Raw genomic sequence first — 13790 nt, forward strand, 5'->3', positions numbered from 1 at the left:
CTGAAAACATTCCACCCATACAGATTCAACTGGAGGACTGGGGGTTGGGAGCCAAGGAAAGGCAGCAGTTGTTCACAACTCATTTTTCTCCTGCAACATGGCCAGATGCACAGACTTCTCAAGAGTTCTCCATCTGTTCCTAAATATTACAGGTACCTGTTTTCTGGAAAGAAAAAAAAAGGTAAAAAAAATCTGAGGAAGCTGCCCTTACTGTAGCTGATCCTGAGGAGACTTATCCACACGTGTTCTCTCATCCAGAGACTGACTCAGCACATCATTCTGTCCAGCATCAGACTGCCTTTTTCCTTTCCATTTCTCCCTCTTGTACTTCAGCTTCCCTGGGTCATCCACATATCTTTGGATTGGGGAAGAAGTGGGACTATCCAGATCTTTGGTTGCCTTCTGAACAAGGTGTTTGTTTTTCTCTGCCCAGCATTCAGCTGGAATTTGAAAGCTGCCAGTAGCAGAGAGTGTATTACGAAGATTCAGTGCAAGATTTGTTGGCCTTTCAGGGCAGTTAAAGCTTTGGCTACCTTTTATCTGGTTAGTTTGATTTCCTTGTGTTTTCATTCTATCAACTGCCTTATCATCTACTTCTGATACAGCTGGCTGCTCAGGAATAGAACTGCTTTCTTTTCTCTCGCTTGATGATGGTGTGCCTGAAAGAGCTTTTTCTTCACTTGGACTTTTCTCTCCCTCACTGCATTCTTGAAGGACAGTATCCTGTGCTAGGGATTTCTTTGGCACTGGAACGTTTTCCAAGACCTCTTCAAAAGAGGTTTGTTCCTCACGGCACAGTAAAGACGGTCCTTCAAAAGAAAACAGGACATGCTTATTCTGTAACTCGTTGTGTTCCAGCCCCCTCTGCCGGCGAAACTCGCGTTTCTCCCGGTTGTTTGTTACTTTCTCAGCGCCCTCTGTCACATTCTTCTGGGGTAACAGGGCTTTTTCAGATGTGCTCAGGTTTCCAGCTTCCTCACTTGGACTTTGATCCCCGTCCCCAACAGCTTGATCCAGCTCTGACTCGTGCTTCACTGGCAACTGATCTGTTGCGGCTTCACTGTGCTCATCCTTGCCTGTATCATTCTCTCTGTCTTCATTTTCCTGCATTTCTCTTTGCTTTTCTTCAGCTTTCTGCTTCTCCACAGCCATTTTCTGGAATCTGTTAACAATTTGTAAAATGAAAACACAAACAATAACCAGAGGTCAAGAAAAGTACCCAACTGTTTAAATGCAGCCTAAATACCACCACAGACCCAATGTACAAATACACTTCCAGTGCCAGTATGACTGCGCGGAGGTCTGTCTGCTTAGCAGCACTGGCATGTGTTGAGCATTGTTCATCTGACCTGCACTAAGTGCTTAACTAGTTTCCACACACCACTAGCCATTTCACACTAACTGCAGTATCACATGCTAATAACTACCTTGAAGTTGTTTATTAAGTCAATGTATCACACAGAAGCTAAGCTTGGCAGCTGAAGCCAAGTAGCTAAGTAGTTACGATGCATGTGTTCAGATCAGATCAAGTTGCTCCTCTTCCTTTACCTCTTACGCTGCAGATGCCCTCTGACCATGGCTTGCAGGAGACAAATTCTCCTCCTCTGCTGAAGGTAGCACTTTTGGTCTCTGTATCTTCGCCACGCTGACTGGATATAAATGGCAGCATTATTCCTCTGCAGAGTCATCCTCACCCAACGGGAACGCCAGCAAGCCTAAGAATGGAGATTGCCAAGGTAAGGGAGGGCTGCCTGAAGTGGGGGACTATTACTTGAGAAGGTCAGTTAGGAAAAGAAGGGTGACAGTTCTCCAAGATACCTGTAAAACAATGGCTGCCTGCCGTGTTCTGAGAAAGCGTCTCCTTTCTAAAACCATCCTGAGCCAGCTCTGAAGTAGAATGATTTTCCTGATCACCTCTTTGTGTAGTGTATCCTGCAGCATCTGCCGTTCGGCCTCTTTCATAAAAACCTGCTCAGTTAAAGAGAAGTTCATCAATCAACAGTTAATAGGAGCCTTTCAGCTCCGACTGGAGCCATCTCCACCAGTTAAAATATGAGAACGGTAACGCTTATTACTGAATCAAACCTTATCAGCCAACAGCATGCCCCAAAAATCCTTCTGTTTTACCCAATCTCAGTGTTTGGGTTCTAAAACAAACTACAGAAATTTCAGTCCTCAAATCATAGGGCTGGAAACATTGACTTGTTTGACAAATGCCAAGAGCAACAATTCCCCAAAAGCAATACCCACATGATACAGGATTGCAACATACTGCAAGAACAGAGGCTGGCATCAAAATCAAGGAGGCCACTACTATCATTCCATGATTATGTCTGTTGTCAGCATTTGTAAGAGTTAAAATAGCTCATTTAAGTGCAAAATGCAGGAAAGAGTAACATTTGTAAGTGAAATGCACCAAATTTTCCACATCAGTGTTCCTTATTGGCTTATGAAAAGTCCCACAGACCTTGGTCTTCCCTATTTGATAGTAGCTTTCATCCAGTTTTAGTTTATTCAAATAAACACAAATGTCTTCCTTGGAGGCTTTGGCATTTTTAGGCAGTAACACCTGGAACTGGTCTATGAATTCCTGTGAAAAACAGAGACAGCACAAGATTGAAGTCAGAATGCAACTCACAGCTCTACAGTTGTAGCTTTCTTTTAGAAATCTAGTTAAGACATCTAAGCTACAGGGGTTGAAAGTATTTATTTCTCACTCAAATTGAGCTATTTTCTCCTACTCTGTAAAACACAGGCTTCACTCAGCCTCCAGTTCACAGTACATATCACCTATATATATCCACAAAGCTACCTGCAGAGTGTTTTATAGAAAACTAATTAACATATGGAGACAGCACCAATTGCTTACATTTGCAACACAGCATTCAGAATGCTTTCCTTCATGGAACAAGTACAACCTACTGGTAAAGGTGACTCACACAATAGTTTAAGACTACAACTTGCTACCATGCAGGCTGTCAAAACCACAATGAATTTTTACAGTTCATCCCAAGTGGTCATGAGCTTGATACAAAGGGAGACAAAAAAGACTCTGTGGCAATGAGTGTTCTTCCAAAAGAGCAAATATCTCTAAACACATAATCCACTTCCAGCTCCTCACCTACCTGGAATGTGTATTTGGCACTGTAGCCAGATCTTCTGATTCGCACAGTTTCTAGCATGCCAGTGTATCTTAGCTGTTGAAGCACCAAGCTTTCATCAAAAAGCATCTCTTTCTGAAAAAGATGATCAGGCAACAGCTAGTAAGTGCTGGGAGAGACCTATTTCTCTCTGGTAGAGAAAGCACATGCTGTTTTCACAGTCACCTTTCACCTTCATATGAAGTGACAGTGAAAAAGTTGAAAGATATGTTATTACAGGGCTAGAAAACTCAGAGCCTCAGCAGTCTGGTCAGGTCAGACCGAGGAGCTCCTGAGGCAGTCTTACCTTCTCAGCATTGGAGCGGATGCAACGGATGAAGAATGGCTCAGCTTTACCCAGTGTCTCCAGCAACTTATTAAGTGAAGTCTGAAATGAAATATTCAGAAACCTTTTTCTCCTTCAGACACCAGCATTTTGAGTCGCATTTGCCTGCATTATAGTTTCTTACTCAGAAATTAGGTTGCTTCAGATCTGATGCCTATATGAAATCCTATCTCATGGCACATGGAGGTTCTCCCACACTGCTCAGCAAGTCCCTGTACCCATTTTTACCTTTTCTCAAGATTAAGTGGCCTTTGCATGAGCTGTAACAGTAGCACTAGAGCCACATACAAGGATGGGGCTGATTGATACAAAGAACTAACACGTTTCATAGCATAACAGTAGCCTCTAAACGTAGCCTAACTTTAACCAAGTAACAAAACTCACTTCAGGCAGATCCCAAGAATAAAAACCACCTTGTTTTTCAAGCAAGATCAGATCAAGAAGGTGTGTTCCCATGAGGTCAAGGTGCACCCAGAGGCATGGAGCACTACATCAGTCACCTACCTGGAACTGTGCACTTATGCTAGGGGGTTTCTTCTTTTTGTGCAAGTGCAAGAGGGATTTTGTAGTTCGATCATGCAGAGTCATGCTCACTATGAACTTCAGAGATTTGGAATCCAACAAGTTCTAGAAGAAAGTTTTCATAATCAGCAAAGTGTTTGTCTCTTAACAGAAGGGGAAATATTTCTGTCTACATCAAAATGAGGAAGAACAAGACCAAGTAGCTAGAGCTCCACAGTCGATTACATTTCAGGATTATTTCTATTTTGGACCAAAGCATCTTCTTAGGAGTGAAACTATTCCATTGCTCCACCCCAAGAGAGCAAAGAGAACAAGGTAAATGACTTAATCACTGTGTTTGCTTTCCATGACTTGACTAGAAATGGCTTTATGTATTGATGGCATCTTTAGTCTAATGAAACAGATGCCAATTCAGACTCTTTTCCTGTTCAGCAATTGTAATAAAGGTGAACATTTACCTGTACTTTACATTGACACAACTCACTTCAGAAAACACAGTTTCATAGTGCAGGGGCTTTCTATCATTTATCCTCTAAACTTCCTTTTTGACAATCAAAATGAATGTTCACAGTGCAAAAAAAAAACCCCAAACCCATGAGAAACCTAAATTTACTGGAAAACTTTACCTTGGGAATGATCTGCTTTTGTTTGACACCTCTACTTTTCCTGTTAAAATATTAAAGATCACTTAAGAAAATGAAGACAGATAATTTTCAGTGATTTCAGCAAGTCATAATTGGTGCAATTTATGAGGCAAAATGAAGCACAGAAGCAAATTAGCACAACAGCATCAGGGTGTGTTCATGCACATCTCTTGCAGGTGATCAAGGCAAGAAAGGCAAACTGCTTTGCAATGAGAGTTATTACAAAAGAAACTCTGTGGGTATTGTAAGCCTTCAAAAGTGAAACATTTTCTCTGACGTTAAAGCTATTCAAATTGCAGTGTTGCACAGATGGTTTCTGTGCAAGTTCTCCTCAGCTAACTGAGCAGTCATTGATTGCTCATAATACTAAGGCATTATCAAATAAAAACAGTTGGTTCAGAAGTCACTGCTGCTTGCACCAGAACTCCTGTGAAAGTACTTAACTGCTCAGTGATGGACAACACAAGCCCCAGTATTCCACTTGAATTTCTGGTATGTCTCAGATCATCCCCAGAAGCTCCTGGGGCACTCCACAAGCCCCGGGCACAGCTCCCATCCACACACAGGGGCGGAAGCTCTCAGAAACAAGGCTGTAGTTCACATCCTCCAAATTCTAAGCATATTAACTCCATGATGTAAGGCATGTTCCAACTCCATGCTACCCAGCTGTCATTCACTTATTACATGAGAGACCACAGACTGATTGCAAGCTTGTCCTGTATACTTAGGTTTTAAAGCCAGCTCACATGAAAAGTAGGTTTCACTTTCAGCTAATGCAATGCAATGAAGCAACAAAGCATTCTCTAGAAGCCTTTCTATCTTTTAGAAGGAGTTATTTTATTCTTGCCTGGTTTAGGGTTTTTTTGCAGAAGATAAATCTCAGACAAGTAGATTGTTTAAGGACTAAAATAACTGTTTGGTTATTGTTGCACTTTCAAAGCAATACCTAGAGCACCAGAACTCACATGAAGTGGGAGCGGTGTTGAAGTCGACTGAGTGACCGAAGCAGCTTACAGGGATCACCACCCTGCCAGGGGAGTCCTTTTATACTTGCGATGATTTGCTCATGCATGTCTCTAAAATGATTCACGGCAAAACAAAGATGGCAAACAAAGACACATAGCCATGAGAGAAGGGTGAAAAACAAGGAGTTAAAACCCCAAGAGATCCCATCACCAAGTGTGATCCAAACAGCAGCAGGTCAATCCCAGACTACTTTTCCCAAGCATGAATGACTCTGATGCCAAGTCAACACCTCCTCTGTCACTGCCTTAACGTTTAATGACTAGAGTCTCACACTAAACTTACTCTCTAATTCAACCTTTGAGAAAAATAAGGTTTTTCTTTTTAGAAAACAGGGAAATTTAACAAAATGTACTTAAAAGGCAAGGAACCTTTTTGTTAAGCTGTGGCCTGTGCAAACAGAGGCTTCTTCAGAATCAATCAGTAAATATGTTCTATCTAGATTTGACTACTACAATGAGGCTGCTTAAGCAGATTTGCATCAGAAGAGTATGTTAAAAACCAGCTATTACAGGAACATCTGATGAAATCTTGTTTTTCATTGCTGTTTCAAATCTATTCCCTCGTTTTGCTTTTCAAAGTAAGCCTGGGATGTTCCCTAATTCGTGGCAGATCGCACTATATTGAGCATGCACCGTGCTTACGAAGTGTTGTGTCTTGGCACAGAACTTACCTTCTTTACTATCCAGAGAGGCACAAACCAAAAATAACAGAAGTGTGAGAATCACTCCTGACTGTTAGATCACCATTCTGAGCTGCTCACTGAGGCAGCAATACTGTTACAGACAGTTGCTTGCTTCCCTTGGTACCTCTGAACAAGTTTTGAGTACCAATATTTTTGGTTTAAGATATGACAGGGAAACAGGTATGTTATACTATGCTATAATCAGTCTTTTCACACGAATTATATCTTTAGTTCTTAGTTGCCAAAAGTGACAAAGACTGTCCAGGAGGATGTAATTACGAAGCACCAAGAAATCTCTACTTTAGTTGCACTTCACGGCTTCACTTCCAGCCAGAGCACGCTCAGAAGGTCAGTCTGTCCAGGAATGTGCCTCCCTGGCCTTTAGGTGCAGGCCTACTTCTACTTACTTCTTGTTTTCATAAAAAGAAATCATGTCTTCAAAAGCATTTATATCGAAATCCTCAGAACAATCAAATGAGAAATCAAGCACTGAGCAGCTGCAAAAGGAACATGTATACAATCTAAATACTCCACAGAAAGGCAAATGTGCCTACACAGAGCAATGTGTGGAGGCAGTTCTGGGGGACCTGCCCTCCCTCCTAATCACACTGTGAGGCTGCAGAAAACTAGAGCGCTCGTACAAATCCTTCAGTGACACATACTGACTGCAGAGGAACATGCAATGCTAAAAGCAACATACATAAAGCACAGAGAGAACCCAAAAACCCAGCGGTAGATGGAACTGAGGCTACACCACCAATATTTGATTGTACTGAGTCATACATAAAACAAGCTCGAGGATTGTTTTGATAGTATTAAAAAGGCCAAACAAAACAAGACAGAAGAAATAAAACTTGTTATCCTTGTGGCAAGATCTAGTTGACATCTGATGGATGAAAATGCAACTCAGCAATTCAGGTCTTTTCCCTGACACAGGTTAAGGATGTGTTTCTCACCGATAGACTTTTTCTACTGGTGTATTTGATCTCTGGAGCTCTCCAAGGGGAACTCTAGGTCCTTGACGTATCACTCCTGTTATGAAATAACCAACAAGTGGAATTTTGACAAAGACAAAAAAAATCCCCCACCAACTGTAACAAGCCAAACGTCTACCCAGGGGCCAGTAGCTTTTGCCTAGTACTTCGGGCACCAAGCTAGATCATTTTGTTTCTCAAAATCTCTACTACAAGAAAGTAAATTAGAGCTTCTCTGACAAGCTTTTCAAACTTAATATTGAAGACTGAATAGTTGTTTGAAACTTGGGTGAGATCTGAGGAGATCAAAGCCACTGACAAGACAAGAGTGCTTATTTAAACTAGGAACACCTTCCTCCACTTCCACAAACAGGACTTGAGCACAGTCTGCTGGAAATGGTGCACTTATTAGAGGAGGAAGTCCAAATGATCTCAGATGCAAGAGTGACAGACACTCTGATGTGTGAATGTTAACTGATAACAAGTCAGTTTTGTCCTTACTACCAAACCAAGATTGCACCTCGATGAGACGGTTTTGCCGCAAACTAGTTGTGTCAACAAGCACTGACCAGTTACAGTATCTGAAGTACAGTATCTGAAGAGCTTCCTGAGTTGTTTTTTTTCACACCATACCTGCAGTCTTCTGAGCTCTCTGGCGTCCAGCTTCTGCAAAGACAGCCATGGCTCGAATCGCTGCCCGCAGAACAGCCCAACGGAACACAGCTACAGGGTCCATTCCTATCAGCTCCCGAACATAAGCGCTGTCACTGCTTCGTAGTAAGGCCACAATATCTGGTCTCATGTAATCCATGTTTTTCTCTCTGAAATCCTAAGAAAGCAGGCACACTGAACCACAAGCACTCAGGAAAGCTGTGCTTGGACCTGAGATATTAGTCACTAATCAGAATAATTAACTATACTAAATATTTCTCGCTACAGTGAGCATTATCCTCCAATCTACACCACCAAAAAATTAATCTGAACTGGACTGGAGGACATATCTGATCCAATCCCAGCAAATTTTCTACACCCTGAAAAAAATATCAGATGTATCACCTACTTTTATCTGGTATTTAACTTTCCCGGCAAAGTGTCGGATAATAAAAGCAGGCTCCATCACTGGGGTTCCAACAAAAAACTTGTTCTCCTCATGCTGCTGTTTGAATTTTGCAAGTAGAGTTTGGTTGGTGGCATGTGGAAAACTAGAGATACAAAACAAAAGAAGTCACGTTTACTGAGGTGCAGTGTGAGGGAGTGAAGATCCTCGTGGAAAGTATTCTGTCCAAGATCTCTACACTTCAGTGGAGACTTACACACCAGCTTTGAAACTTCAGAGGTGGGCTTAATTTCTGGATCAAAACCAAACAAGTTCACATATAGCAGAATATTCTGAGGTTTCAAGTGTATGTCAACACTTCCCCCCACTTCACCAGTCTAGTTAGCACCCCATTAACTATTCACCACACTCAGAACTTAATGTTCTAAAGACTTACCTACATGCATTTTACTTTAATTGTAATTGCATGGTCAAACACAAAAGTGAAAGTTTCTAAGTTGGCTTAAGCCAAAGTTCCATTTTAGCATCAGTTTATATCACCAGTCTACTGGAGTCATTAGAAGAAAACTAGAGTGCAGATCACAGCCGTAAGATGACCCTTTGCTTCCCACAACATTCCTCTCCTGTTTGAAGTGTTTCTGTTCCCTTTCACAGTCCTTCCCTCCTCCCTGCCACACAATTCTTTTTCAGAAGATTTGTTGCTTACTTGCTTTCTTCATCCAGAAGATAGAAGAGGCCAGTGGGTTTCTTGCTGATTAAGTGAATGCAGGCCACATTATCAGTGTAGTCAATATTGTGCCAAGTGATCCCTTCGCTCTTATATTCCTCCTGCGTAGCTCAAGAAAATTCCCTCATCAGTACAGCACCCTGACCTATAATATCCTGTGGTCTCAGTGCTTAAAAGACATCACTGAACAGCTATGGCAACTTGACTTTGTTAATTCAGGCAGCAGAAACAAAAATAAGGAAAATATAAATAAGAAAAAACCAGCAGGGATATTAGTTCAGATCAAAGGTCCATTTAGGCAAATCACTCGACAGCAGATGCTTGGAATAAACCTATTTAAGAATCAAAGGAGTGAACAGAATGTTTTGTGGTGCCTTCCCAGCAAACAGCAGCCTACAAACTTGGAATTAGGCATTGCATCTACATCGGTACAGTAAAAACACAGGTAGACATTGGAGGATTTGAAGTACACGTTTCTCTTCCACAGTTCTTGTGTTCTGAGAAGTGACAAATATCTAATATCAAATTGCAGAATTTCCAAATTGCACAAACAGTTCCAAGCCCCAGACAACATCAACACCAGAACTTCCCTAAGGAAGCAACGTGTATCACTTAGGCCCAGAAAACGTGCAGCTCTCTTTGACAAGAGAATATGAACGTCTATGGCTGAGAGGACAATGCATCAAATGCTTGAGAGGACAAGCTTTCCACTCATATGTGGAACCAAAAGATCAGTTTTTCTTAATGCTGTCCATGTCCACAGAAGAAGATAATGATGAGGTACTAATGTAAAAAAGATATTCCAGAAAATGGACTAATTAAGTTCTATATTTAACAAAACAGAAGGAGCAGCTCTCACTGGTCTATAGGATGGCAGTAAGAAATGGATTATTTTTACATAGGTAGAATTCAGCCTACTTAATGGCAGACTGCTCAGTGTGCATACCACACAGAACTGAAGTGCCATTGTTCATGGACAAAAAAAAGCCTTTCTTTAAAAACATATAGAGATGTGCCCTGAGGGCCCTCGTGCTGCAGAAGATGCAGGAAATGGGTCACTCAAAGATTAGGCTTACTTGAAAAAAAGCATTTAAAAAAGGAAATTAATGTAACTGTTTACCCTAGTTATCCTGGGCAGGCACTTCTGTCACAAGGTACAAAACAGGGACTCTCAACATAATGTTTACATATAAAGTTTGTATGCCTGGTAATTTTCTTCTCTCTAAAGTCCTTGTTTCATTTATCTACGTGTTGCTCACAAAATACTCCATGCTACAGAATGACTTCTTTCTTTCAGCAGAGTGACCTGAGAACAATGCTATAGCACAAACCAGAAAAAAACAAGGCTAGAGCAAAAAACCCCCTAAACCTCAATCTAGAAACAAGATCTGTTAGCTCTTGTGGCACTCAAAGCACTCTGTAAGAAGATGGTAGCATCTATGAACAAGTAAATCAACATGTGCCAGTACCATCAGGGTTTCAGAATTACTGCCAATATCAACATAGAGTTGTATACCTTAACGAAGCCAGGTGGAAGAAGCAACAAACACTGGTTATTAAATATTTACAAACTGACAAAAATAAGAGAAAGTGTTTCCTAACCATTAAAAAAACCCCTCAAAACCCTAAACCAGAACTCAAACAAAAAAAAGGTAACTTAAAACCCATGAAACAAACACTTCACTTATGGACTTTCAGTCTCAAAGTTCACAGTTCCATCTGACTTTTGTCTGAGATTGTGCTTACATCTTTTTAGTTTCTTGCAGTCAAGCAGAAGCTTACTGCTAGCCCTCTGAAGAAAGGCCTTGCTGTCATTAGCATGTGTAGAGCATTAAACACAGCAAAGCCACGGCCTACAAACAATAATAAGCAGGAAATAAAACCACAACTTTTGGAAATATATTCAAGGAATTATGAAATTCTGCCAAGGGATTTTGCAAAGCAGTGGCTGAGTCTGCATAACATATTAGCACTGATTAAGAAAGGTTTGCTTCAGGAACTGCAGTTTCTTACCTGTTCCAATTTGAAAATATGCTGATTGAAATAATACTGAAGCTGCTCATTGGCATAATTTATACAGAACTGTTCAAAACTGTTGGTTTCAAAGTCTTCGAATCCAAAAATATCAAGTACACCAATGGACAAACACTGTGAGAAGATGAAGAAATCTTGTTAAACAATCTCTTACACAGTGCCTTACCAGACAACAGCTAATCCTTACAAAAAGCACTGCGGTGTGTACAAATAGATTTGGAATATTTTACAGTTGTGTCTATTGTACAGATGTGACTAAATATTACCAAGACTTTTACCATGGACTTCAGAAGAATCACAATTTACCCCAGCTATGTGAACATGTCATCTATATCACACTGTGTGTTAGCTCTAAATACACAAAGACTCATTTTTATGAGAAACTTACTGTAACAGATTCCTCCATGTCCTTCTTATTAAGGAGCGCATGATTAATTCTCAAAACAATCCAATCAAACAGAGCACTGTATAAGGACTTGGCCATTGAATCACGAGCTGTTACTGCCTGGAGATGAAACAATGTTTAGAACTTTGTTTAAAAAAAGCATTTCTATTTCAGGCCAATGTCACTCAAAGGTTACAAGCCTATCAGAGACAAATAAAACCAGAATCTGTCCTTATTTTTAACTTCTAACCTTCCACACATCCCCTGATAAATGTGAGAGTGTACTAGATTAGTAAGTTTCAGTTATTTAAAGTCATTCTACTAGTGTTCTTTTACTCACCTCATTGAGACTATATGGCAAAATAAGCTTATCATTAGCAGTCACAGTTTTTCTTTTTGTTAGCACTTCTACTAGAATTTCTCGTTTAACCTTGAAAACAAACAAGAACAAGAGTTACTGTCACCCTCAGAGCCCCCAGAGAGTAATTTGATAGAGGCACTGGATGTACAATATTCTCAGAGAAGCCCATGCTCTTTGATAACAGCTACACTTTTTATTCATCATTAGCTTAACATGTTCTCAGCTTAGATTCATTCAGATGTATCCCTACTGTAGCAAAGAACACATCTCTGCAAAACATATTCCTCTCAAATAGTGAGTAAGCAAATTCTACTTCCCTGCTACAGGCTATATTCCATCCCTAGCTCTGATAATTTCAATTTCATTGATTCCCCCTCAGGCAAGATAAATGTTGTGGAAGTACCACAAACTGCATCTAGACATAGCAAACTGGGCAACAACATATTCAAGTAAAACACTGAAGCAGAAGGTGACAAAAAGACGCATCAAACATCGGATCTGAAGTGAAATACTCTACTTTCAGAAGCTGGGAAAGAATGTCCAACACTTCAGGAGGTCCTACATCCAACCCTTCATCACGACCTGTAGCTTTCTTCTTGTATGTAACGTTGCCCAGATAAAGAATAGCTGAAAGTATTGAAAAAATCCTAAGGAAGAAAAATGTCATTTGGTGAGAATTTTCCTCGTGAATTCATTGTAACAGGTTAGCTATACCTAATTCTCCTTCAAGAATTTGTCTGTAAGCCCTCAAATACTCAGCTCTGCTCGCATCCTATTGCACTCAATGTGATCCCAACACACATGCACAATGTATTGCAATTCATGAACATTAACTACCAGTAACAAAAGCTTAAAGGATCCTACGTACTGTTTTTTTGTTGCTGAAAGGAAGCCAACCATCTCCATGGCTTGTTTTAATCTTTCAAAGTCATGTTGCAGATCTTCCCCGTCTTCAATTTTCAAGTTATGCTGCAAAGAGAGACACATAATTAAAGGCAAAGAATGAAGTCCAAACCTCACAAGAAAACAAATAGAATCTGTTCCATTTTCTTCCATCTTTAACAACAGACAGACAACATTTTTCAATGCATCAGTAAACCCCTGTCACAGATTACCTGATTGAGGTAGAAATAGTCTTCAGGTTGCTTGAGGTGAAATTCTTTACGCTCTTCCTCGTTGACTCCAAGTAGCAAATAATAAAAGACATGGTAGTTCCTACAAAGTCAATACATTTATCATCCATGAAAACAGGATTTTTTCTTTTATCCTATATACTCTAGAAGCTCTTAAACTCTTGTATCAATTACAATTGTGTAAGTAAACTGTTATTAATCTCTTACCTTTCATCTTTTTCTTGAGAAACCAGACGAGACTTCTCAAGCAGATATTTTTCAACAACAGCCCTAAAGAGCCACAAAAAATCAAAGTATGAGGGCAAAAACAAAGACCTCACAAAATATCAGACCATGATTGCCAAGAGAGTTCAAATAATGAAATCTGCACCACAACAGAGAATAGTTTAGTCAGTATGTAAAATCTAAACCAAAACAATTCAGTATGTGCTATCTTGTAACTGGAACAAAGACAAATACCTGACAAACACCTATCTTTGGAGCTTGGCTTCAGCAGACATAACTGGAAAAAGGCAGACAAAGCCAAAAAAGAGCTGATGAAAAATAGCATGCAGAAACAAGATACACAGACTGCTAACAATCTTTTCTGTACTCTGAGATTACCAGTTGTCTGACAAGGAATGCAAAGACTACAAGGTTCTACAATAACTCAGTCTGACTCTCAGTCTTACCAATTGGCTAAAGTTTCATGATATCTGTCAGTCTACAATGGAAGCCACACAGAAAACTCCTTACAGTTTGACAAATTAATCTCCTAAA

The 13790-nt window shown here is 40.3% G+C and overlaps 1 protein-coding gene across 6 annotated transcripts in view; it reads right to left on the minus strand.

The window, feature by feature from the left end:
- MYO9B (myosin IXB) overlaps window positions 1-13790 on the minus strand; it is a 47086-nt gene that overhangs the window by 12755 nt on the left and 20541 nt on the right. For 5 of the 6 annotated variants that reach the window (XM_062014869.1, XM_062014870.1, XM_062014873.1 and 2 more), the window contains exons 4-23: window positions 13239-13301; window positions 13014-13113; window positions 12767-12867; window positions 12416-12545; window positions 11878-11967; window positions 11541-11657; window positions 11132-11266; window positions 9098-9219; window positions 8395-8536; window positions 7968-8163; window positions 7317-7392; window positions 5618-5728; window positions 4635-4674; window positions 3991-4113; window positions 3448-3528; window positions 3126-3236; window positions 2468-2590; window positions 1819-1968; window positions 1549-1715; window positions 212-1162 (exon numbers count right to left, since the gene is read on the minus strand). In XM_062014869.1, the coding sequence (XP_061870853.1) occupies window positions 212-1162; window positions 1549-1715; window positions 1819-1968; window positions 2468-2590; window positions 3126-3236; window positions 3448-3528; window positions 3991-4113; window positions 4635-4674; window positions 5618-5728; window positions 7317-7392; window positions 7968-8163; window positions 8395-8536; window positions 9098-9219; window positions 11132-11266; window positions 11541-11657; window positions 11878-11967; window positions 12416-12545; window positions 12767-12867; window positions 13014-13113; window positions 13239-13301 (3129 nt within the window). The remainder of the gene's footprint in view (window positions 1-211; window positions 1163-1548; window positions 1716-1818; window positions 1969-2467; window positions 2591-3125; window positions 3237-3447; window positions 3529-3990; window positions 4114-4634; window positions 4675-5617; window positions 5729-7316; window positions 7393-7967; window positions 8164-8394; window positions 8537-9097; window positions 9220-11131; window positions 11267-11540; window positions 11658-11877; window positions 11968-12415; window positions 12546-12766; window positions 12868-13013; window positions 13114-13238; window positions 13302-13790) is intronic. The other variant, XM_062014871.1, reaches the window with a different exon arrangement.

Source organism: Colius striatus, chromosome 25 (genome assembly GCF_028858725.1).
Source record: "Colius striatus isolate bColStr4 chromosome 25, bColStr4.1.hap1, whole genome shotgun sequence".
Classification (NCBI taxonomy): domain Eukaryota; kingdom Metazoa; phylum Chordata; class Aves; order Coliiformes; family Coliidae; genus Colius; species Colius striatus.